Below are 10000 nucleotides of genomic sequence, written 5' to 3'. Positions count from 1 at the left end.
GACATACTCTTTGCCCTAACCAAAGAGGTACTCGGGGACTCGGGTGAGATGGATGCCCTCAAGCAGACCATGGAGGAGAAGTTCATGGCGGCCAACCCATCCAAGGTCTCCTACGAACCCATTACCACTACACTGAAGAGGAAGCACGAGGAGGTATGTGCTATAAAAATCCAGAGAGCTTACCGCCGGCATCTACTTAAGCGTTCAGTGAAGCAGGCTTCTTATCTCTACCGGCATAGCCAGGACAGCAGTGGGTTTGAGGCTCCAGAGAAAGAGGGGCTGATTGCTGAAGCCATGAACAAGATGTATGGGAACAACAGCTCCCAGGCAGAAGAGGATAAAGCAACAGGGGAGGCCGGCCCTGCCCTGGGTCTCACACCCATTGATGCCCCAGACGCAAGTCCATCATCCCCAGAACCACAAGGGCAAGGAGTACGCCCAGGGGTCAAAGAGTCACTTGTCTAACAAGATGGGAGTAGATATTTCCTTCAATGGGCTCTGCCCCAGGTGGGCTCCCTTGGTGAACCCTGCACTCCAGCCTATAGGTTTTAGTCGTGTATTGGAGACCTGCTTTGAGATGGGGCAATGCCCAAATCCACCTTGGTGGAAAAGATTTGGCCATTCAGGGGCTCACCCTAGAATCCAGAGACCTTCCTCCCAATCTTGCACAGTCCATGTGAAATGTGAATTGTCTACTGCTGGCTGAAAGAGCCATGAGAACCTCAAGAGTTGGAGTGGGGAGCTTGAGTGTCCATACATCTGTCTCTCCTCATTTTCTCCAATTAGTCATCAAGGCCACTCTCTCCCTCTCTCCTGGGGGCTGCTGTCTATCTCCTTTCTGCCCAGGGACTTTTAAGACCTGATTGCTTTCTTCAGGCACTTACTCCATGGCCAGTCACATACAGCTGAAAGCCCTAGCAAGTTATACTCAGCCCTCACAACCAATTCAGCTATGCTCACATCTCCAGTGTCTTAATATGTCTATAGCTACCTAGCCTCCTGTCCCCAGAAGAGTTCAGCCACCCACCACCTCTCAGAAGAGGATGATGTCTTAAAATCGAGTCCATGGGAAGCACCCATCGTTTTTGGGGCCCATGCCAGCTCCAAGCATCTTCTAAATCTGGCCAGTACCCCCACCAGCCACAGGGCTTCCTGGGGGGAAAAATGATTCATCAGAAATCTTTTTGGTACTGACACAGTCTCACAAATGACCTAGACCTTTGGTCCAACAAGTCACTGGGAATTTGTGGATCACAGAGACTTTCATTTGGAGATCCTGCTGAGACTTTGCCTCCTGGTCCTTATCCAAACTGGTTAGATCTCCTTGGGAGCAGATATGGATAAGGATATGGTTTTGAAATTTTATTTTTCTATGAAATGTGGTCTACCAGGTGCCAAGATCAGCAAATGTGTTATAGGCCTCTTGTACAGATGACAACATAAACATGGCTAAATTGCAAATTTCTTTGCTGGGGGAGTCTAGATTGTGTGTGATGGGGAAGGGGGGAAGTAGAGGGTTCCTGCTATTGGAGGAAGGGGTTTTGGGAGGGATACTATCAGGAGAACAGGCTAAAGCTCGCCCCACTCTAGAGAACTCCAAAGCTCTTTTCTCCTTGAAACATAGAGATTGCCTCTTTCTTACTCCCATTCTTACCTCCACCTCTCTCATTCTATCACTGTTTCCCTAAAGATGAGAGACCCTAGGAATAGAAAGGATCAATCCCATTTCTATAAATGAAGACACTGAAGGTCTAGTAGTAGAACCTTTGAAGCCTCCAAGGGATCCATATGTTCTGGTCCCAAGTGCTAGGAGCCATACCCTTGATAATCTCCAAGGCCTGAGGCCAAAGGTAGACCTCACTGTGGTCTCAGCTAATCTGCAGATAGCCACCAGCTTCCTAGAGCTCTGCCCTGGTTGCCCCCCAGGAAATTAGGAAGAAAGGTCCAAGGCCAGAGAAGGAACCTGAGAGGCTGCTCAGGGAACGATTTGTTTAAGACACACTTTCCTCTGTATATATGTATGTTTATATGTAAGCATGTATGTGTGGGCACATACATGGCAGGTTTGTCTGATGGCTGGGCCTCATGTTTTTCAGTTTGACTACCAGATTGTCCTAGGTTCCTCTTCTTCTTCTTCTCGTTTCTGGTGAACAATTTGACTAAAGTTCAGGAAACCGTAAAACCTTCAAAACAAGAGCACCTTGTATGTTTGAGAGAGTGTGTGTGTGTATGAGTGTGCATGTGCGTACACGTGTAACAAGCATGAATTCTCATTGCTCATCTCTCTGGCACTGGGTCACTCTCCACTTCTCCGTCTCTGGGTCTCTCAGCATCTCTAGGCATCTCTTTGCCATTCTCTCATAATGGTTCTCTATGACTTTGTCTCCCTTATCTCTCTTACTCTTTACTTTGGGGTTTCCCTTTAACCCTTTGCATATTTTTCAGTCTCTTTCCCAAATATTTTTCTGGGTCTTTGTTTCTGTTTCCCTCTGCCTCTCTCTATCTGTCTCAGTGTCATCTATTTTTTTTTCACTGTGTTCATTCAAACAGTAGGACTTCTCTCTACCCATCATCCTGGCCAGCCAGACTCTCCTTCCCTGGGCCCTACGGCTTGACAATTTCCCTTAAAGCAATAGAAAATTCTTTAATTGGAAGCCTCTCCTATCAATCCTCTGAGATTCAGGTTCTCCTTTCCCTGTCCTGCCCCACCCCACCCTTTCCACACATATATTGGGCAAACCAAGACTGCTGACCAGTATGAACAGAAGTGTCCTTGAGGCTGGAGCTGCCTTGAATAGGACGCGTAATCTGGGTGGGGATGACGCAGCTGCTCTGAGCCAAGTAAGGAGAAGCCTGTTTTCTTTGTATGTTTCTTATAATAAACCTCAACCCAAACCAGTCCTGTTGTCTGAGTTGAACAAGGGAAAAAAGAGAATGTGGAAATGAGGGGAGTATATATGAGAGGGGAATGATGAAGGGGTGATAGAGGGAAAGGGGGGAAACAGCTGGAAGGGACTTTGGAGATATCTTGTCTAATCCCCTTATTTTAAAAACGCAATTAACATCCACAGAGTGGAAATGATTTACCCAGACTCACACAAATAAGTAGCAAAGGGGATATCTGGATATAGGTCTTTTGATTCCAAACCTTTTACTTTTCTTTACAACACATAAATCAAAAGCGGGTAAAGATAAAGGGGCAGCTGGATGACCCAGGGGATAGAGAACTAGACCTGGAAGCAGGAAAACTCATCTTCCTGCATTCAACCCTGGGCAAGTCACTTAACCCCATTTGCCTCAGTTTCCTCATTTATAGAATAAGCTAGAGAAGGAAATGGCAAACTATTTCAGTATCTTTGCCAAGAAAACCACAAATGGGGTCACCAAGAGTCTGACATAATTGAAAAAACTAAACAACAACAAGAGATAAAGGAGGGTGTACAGAAAAGGGAAAGAATTGAGGCTCTCCCCAGATGACATAGCCAGGCCAGAAGAGATGTAGCCAGGAGTCCAATCTCTGCTCCTTTGCTGACCCTTCTAAGAGAGATAGCATAGAGCAAATGATAGTGTTAAACAGGGAATCAGGAATCAATCAACCAGACAACAAACATTTATTCAAAGCCCATGCTGAACATTGGAAAGGAAAACCTATTCAAATCAGGTCTCTGATGCATGCTACTAGTGTAGACTTGGGCAAATCCCTTAGCTTCTAGAATGGTCAGTTTCCTCAGCTGTAAAATGGGAATAATATCTGCATATAATATCTACTTCAGAGGGTTCTTCGTGAAGCTAGGATGACAGATTTAAAACTTAAAGGATATTTCATTTAACCCTCTCATTTTACAAATGAGAAAATCTGATGTTGAGAGAGGTCATTAACTTGCCTGAATTATATGGCAAAGGAAGTCAGGATTTGACCCCAGACACTGACTCAAAACCCAGCACTGCTTCCACCTGTACTTTCCATGTTAAAATAAGTTAATGTATGTGAAAGCATTTTGCAAACTTGAAAGGACTATAATACTCTGTTATAATTGCCATAATTATATACCATAAAGGCCAGTCATATGTCCTGTCCTTTACAGTCCACTCCAGAACCAAGCTGCCTTATTAAATACTGAAAACCCCCTGTGGGACAATCCCAGCTTTCAGCTCTTATTGGGTAAATAACTGAATCCCCTCCTCCTGCCTTTGTAAGATCTATATGGATTCTCAGGTCTAGAGGCGCTTCCCATGTAGATTCTTATCTTTGTCCACTCTCCCAGGAAACTGAATGCCTTCTCAGTCCAGAGTCCTGGGAATGAGAAGGGAGTGACTAGAGCTGAGGGAGAAAGGCCTCACAAGGTCCCTTGCCCTCTAGAATAATGATCCCCTTTTCTATTTTTTTCTGGGCTCTTGTAACCACCCCATATACTTCCAACCCTTTTGAGGAAATAAACCCTCTGATCCCTGGGGACCACATGAGCCATTTAAAATATTAAATCACACATCCATCCTCCCAGCTGCAGCCCCCAGACAAAATCTCAGAAACCTGATTTGAAAGCGGTGGGTAGAATTGTACCCTTTCTCTTCTTTTCTTTTCTTTTTTTTGTTTTTTGCATTAAAACTTTTTTTAGTTTTATTTTTATTATCATGCAAAACATTTCCATATTGGTCATTGTCTAAAAGCACACTTAGACAGTAACCAAAACCCCCCAATAAAACCCTAAATACACTGATGTGAAAGAGAGTATCCTCTCATGATTCTCATGTATCCGACTCCAACAATTCTTTCCCCCTCCTAGACTTGACAGAAAGACTGATACATCTGGAGTCTGCCTTGCTTTCTGCCTCTGGAACCTTGGGCAAATGACTTCTATTTCTCTGCCTGTTTTATTGCCTGAAAAAGGAGGGGATGGGACCAAACGCTCCCTAACGTGCTTTCATTCCTAAATTCTAAGCTTCAATCTTCCTGATTGCACCCCCTACTTTACCTCCCACCTCGATTTCTGTAGCTCAGGCTCCGATTCCATTCCCACCCCCGGAAAGGAAAGAGAGTCAGAGTGTAAGGAAAAGTGATACGGAAGGGACCACAGCTGAGGGGAGGAGGGCTGACGTTAGGGAGGCGGCGGGGTACTATGTTGTTGTGTCAAGGCACAGAGGGAACAGCATGATCCCCGGTGTAATAAATAACCGTTATCCAGAACCAGGCAGAGCTGGGCTGGAGAGTGTCCCCAGAGCTCCCCTCGGGGGCCCAGGGAACGCTCAGCCCCGCGTGAATAGGAATGAAGTTACAAAGGGCACATCTACATGATGGCCGAGGACCTCCGCGTGGCCCTGGGGGAGAGGACAGGAGGAGGAGGGGGGAAGAGATGAGATGGAAGATAAGAGTTCTTGGGGGACGGAGTCTTCTGGGGTCATTGGACACTAGAGGGAAATAGAGTCTGCAAAGACCCTCTCCCACCCTCCCTCCCTCCCAAGCCCGCTATATGCCTCAATCGCCCTATTGCCCTGGAGCAAACATTTATGGCGGAAACCCCAACACAAAACACAATTACGTCCCAACCTTTCTCAATTGCCCTCCCCACGTTGGAGCTCTGAAAGGAACCGCTGGGTCCTTAGCTAGGCAGACCCTCTTCCCCAGGGGAGGAGGGATGGGTGATCAAATCAGAGCCACCTTCGAAGTGAGGCCAGGTGGGGCTGTCCGGGGACCCCGAGAGACAGGGCACTCTCGCTCTCTTTGCCCTGTCCTGCTTTGCCCCGTGCCCCCTTCCTCCCGCTCCAGGTCCCCCGCATGCACGTGCGCAAGCAGAAAGACGTCAAGCCAGCTAGAAGTCCTTGTAAAGACCCCAGGGCACTGAGCTCAAGCCTATTTTGTTAGTAATCCCCAAGCTGTTCCGTGGGCTAAACAGCTGACACCTTTACAGGGAAATGTTATTTGTTTTCCCCCAGAACATCGGTAAGCACCCAGGAACATCTGGAACGGCCTGGAACCCATAGTTCCTTTGACAAAGCTTGTTATTCTCTAGCTTTCAAAGGGAGGGAGCGGACAAGGGGGAAAAGAGGAGGGAGAGGAATCCTGTCTTCAGTTAAAGGGTCTGGGAGAGCAGAGACCCCCTAGCCAGAAAGAGAATTCTTGCCCTCAGTACCAAGATATCAAGACACAAAGCAGGGTGCCCTCCCAATAGCGTTCCTCATAATTCTTTTTTGTTGTCCTTATTACTTTTCCTGGTCCCTGGGACTTGGATCTCCACTTAGGACTGTTCTTTCCCTTAAAACTAGGTGAATTTGATTTCCTACGGTCAAATATGCCCAAACTTCATTGGCACTGTGCCACCTGCAAACTCACTGTGGGAGCCCTGGACCCCAGGCCCCCACTCTTATGTGAAGTCTGAGGAACATATTTCCCCTCTCTATCCAGAAAAAAAAAATCTACTGCTCCATCAGCATTGAGTATCCCCCATATTCATCTTGGGTTTTCATATTTAAAACTTCCCATGAGGCAGGTGGGTGGCTCAGTGGATTGAAAGTCAGGCCCAGAGACAGGAGGTCCTGGGTTCAAATTTGGCCTCAGACACTTCCTAGCTGTGTGACCCTGGGTAAGTCACTTACCCCTCATTGCCTACCCTTACCACTCTTCTGCCTTGGAACCAATACCCAGTATTGATTCTAAGATGGAAGGTAAAGGTTTAAAAACAAATTTTAAAAAAACTTTCTTTGATTTTTTTAAATTTTGTTTTTGCTATAATTTCACTGCAGATATCTCCAAATGTATTTCCTCTTAGAAATGTTTATGGTCCAGGGCATCTAGGTGGCTCAGTGGATAGAATGCCAAGTATGAAGTCAGGAGAATCTGGAATCAAATTTAACCTCAGACACTTCTCAATTGTGTGACCCTAAGCAAGTCACTTAACCCCACTGTCTAGTCTTTACTGCTCTTCTGCCTTGGAACCAATACACAGTAGTGATTTTATTTTTATTTTTATTTTTTAGGCAATGGGGGTCAAGTGACTTGCCCAAGGTCACACAGCTGGGAAATGTCTGAGGTCAAATTTGAACCTAGAACCTCCCATCTCTAGGTCTCACTCTCAATCCACTGAGCCACCCAGCTACCCCCACAGTAGTGATTCTAAGACAAAAGTTAAGAGTAAAAACAAAAAAAGAAAGAAAAAAGATTGGGAATAGAGAGAGACAGGCCTGGAGATAGGAGGTCCTTGATGCAAATCTGGCCTCAGACACTTCCCAGCTGTGTGACCCTGGACAAGTCACTTAACCCTGTTTGCTTTCATTTCCTCATCTGTAAAATTTCCTGGAGAAGAAAATGGCAAACCACTCTGGTATCCTTACCCAGAAAACTCCAAATGGAGTCATGAAGGGTTGGACACAATTGAAAAGAACTCAACCACCATCACAACAAAAGCAAATTGTATGCAATGTGTATTTGTGTACATATATGTGTGGTGTGTTTATACACCTACATAATACATATGTGTACACAATACATAAACCCATGTGCATTGTACATGTAGGGTGTGTGTATACACACACACAATCTAGGTATGCCTAAAAAGTTGTGTTAAATCAAATTCTGTTTTCCCATTGACATGTCAGGAAAAACTAAGATGTTTTATAATCAATCAATGCATCATGATCCTTCTCTACTCAGAAGCTTTCTGTGTTGTCCCCACCAACACTATTAGCACCACCTCTCTAGCCCACTGAACAAATTCCTGGTCCTGGCATTTGAGGCTCCAACTTATCTTTATGTTGTTGTCATTCAATTTTGGTCGTGTCTGAGTCTTCATAACCCCATCTGGGGTTTTCCTGGCAGAGGTACTAGAGTGATTCACCATTTTCTTCTCCAGCTCATTTTATAGATGAGGAAACTGAGGCAAACAGGATTAAGTGACTTGCCCAAGGTCATCCAGCTAGTAAATGGCTGAAGCAGAATTTGAACTCAAGATCTTCTTTTTATACCCTTTAACTTCTTTTTTTTTTAGAAATGATTCTAAGTATTGGTTCTAAGGCAAAAGAGAAGGGCTAGATAATTAAGATAAGGGGTTAAGAGACATGCTCAGCATCGCATAGCTAGGAAGTACTTGAGATCAGATTTGAACCCAGGACCTCTCAACTTCAGGCCTGGCTTTCTATCTACTGAGCCACCAACCTGTCACAAACCCAGGTCTTCTTGAATCCAGGACCAGCACTCTATTCCTTGCTCCACCCAAGGAAGCAAGTAATAATAAGTAATTGTTTATTTCATACTACTCCTCTTCAGGTTTCAGACAAACCAGACTACTCTGCTTTCCCTCTCCTTCCTCTCTCCCTAAGAGAATTCATTCTGTTTCTTCTTGCTTCATTCTTTTGCTCACGCCATTCCCCTGGGCTTGGAATTAATGTCTCCTCTTTTTCTGTCTCTTGATGTCCCAAGGCCCTTCCTTCAAGGCTCAAAATTTCTCATCCTTCTTCAAGTCTTTTCTGATCCTCATCTCCCTCCAAGTGAAAGTGTTCTATCCCTCCTTATATTACCTAGAGTGCTTTGTCTCCTTGGAGAGGGACAGGAGGGACGGAGAAAAATTGAAACTCAAAATTGAAAATAAAAAAGAATGTTAAAAATAAATAAAATGGAAGAAAGCAAAATAAAAATAAATTAGATTGAAGGATGAATGGATGGATAGACAGACAGACAGACAGACAGACAGACAGACAGACAGATAGATAGATAGATAGATAGATAGATTATAATACTTGCCCAGGCCTCTCCTCTATACTTATCACACTCTCTGTCTCACAGCTGTGTTTGTAAGCTCTTTGAAAGTCCTTAGAATAAGGCAGAACACCTTGCACACAGTAGGTTCTTAAGAAATGAATGAATGAATAAATTAATTATTTAAGAAACACTTATTAGGCATTTGATGTATGTAAGGCACTATGCTAAGCTGGGGACACAGAAATATTTGTTAAATATTATTAAACATAAATAAATTAAATATATTAAATTTAAAATTTGTTAAATTGATCATTTGCTCTTCAGCAGGCAATAGTTAACAAGCACTTTATCTGTATTCTCATTCCCTCCTAAAAGTCTATGTTGGTTACTTGGAGGCACTTTCTGGTTCTTCCTTCTCCTCCAAGGATTCAGGGCTCCAAGAGACTAGATTTATTCTTGAGGATTGACCACCAAAATAACATTAACTTCCTTTTTTTTTTTTTGGTTAGCCTTTCCTACACTCCCCCCCCCCCTTAAGTAAATCCCCAAGGAAATCTGAGTAAAACTTGAACCATCCAAGTTTCTCCCAGGTGTAAGTAGGATGGGCCTCGATTTCTACATAAGCAGTTCATCTATAATACAGATATCAAGTACAGGACAGTCTTTATTTCAACCACCATAGAAAATCTATCATGTAAAAAGTATTCACAGGTGCCCAAGAACAAAGGCAGAAATATAAAGCACAGTGGCAGCTAGGTAGCACAGTGGATAGAGTGCCAGGTCTGGAGTCAGGAAAACTCTTCTATGTGAGTTCAAATCTGGTCTTGCTAGTTATGTGACCCCAAGTAAGTCATATAACCCTGTTTGACTCAGTTTCCTCATCTATAAAATGAGCTGAAGAAAAAAATGGCAAACCACTTCGGTATCTTTGCCAAGAAAATCCAAATGGAGTCACAAAGAATCAGACATGACTGAAAAACAACTGAACAACAACACAGACTTTCTACCTATCTAAGGTACACAGTCTAAGCAACTCACATTATTATGGCAAAGTCCAGACCTGTTGGACTGCCCAAATGGTGGCTTTAAACCTCAAATCCTACTAAGTATTCTCTTCCTTCTCCAAGACACAGTAGAGGAGATCTTCCCGTCAAAAGCCAGTGTCTGAATCTCTAAATCAAATACTTTCTTTTTCTTTCTTTTCTTTCTTTCTTTCTTGCTTTCTTTCTTTCTTTCTTTCTTTTTTTCTTCCTTTCTTTCTTTCTTCTTCCTTCCTTCCTTTCTTCCTTCCTTCCTTCCTTCCTTCCTTCC

General features: G+C 44.0%; 1 protein-coding gene across 1 annotated transcript in view; it reads left to right on the top strand.

Moving 5' to 3' along the window:
* LOC123247215 (sodium channel protein type 4 subunit alpha-like) overlaps positions 1–2898 on the top strand; it is a 3642-nt gene extending 744 nt beyond the window's left edge. Inside the window, exon 1 of the mRNA XM_044676020.1 lies at positions 1–2898. This exon is cut by the window's left edge and continues 744 nt beyond it. Coding sequence (XP_044531955.1) covers positions 1–465 — 465 coding nt within the window. The 3' untranslated portion in view covers positions 466–2898.
* The last annotated feature ends 7102 nt before the right edge of the window (positions 2899–10000 follow it).

This window comes from Gracilinanus agilis, chromosome 4, assembly GCF_016433145.1.
Source record: "Gracilinanus agilis isolate LMUSP501 chromosome 4, AgileGrace, whole genome shotgun sequence".
In the NCBI taxonomy this organism is placed as follows: Eukaryota; Metazoa; Chordata; class Mammalia; order Didelphimorphia; family Didelphidae; genus Gracilinanus; species Gracilinanus agilis.
This window is presented reverse-complemented; position numbering and strand designations above follow the sequence as displayed.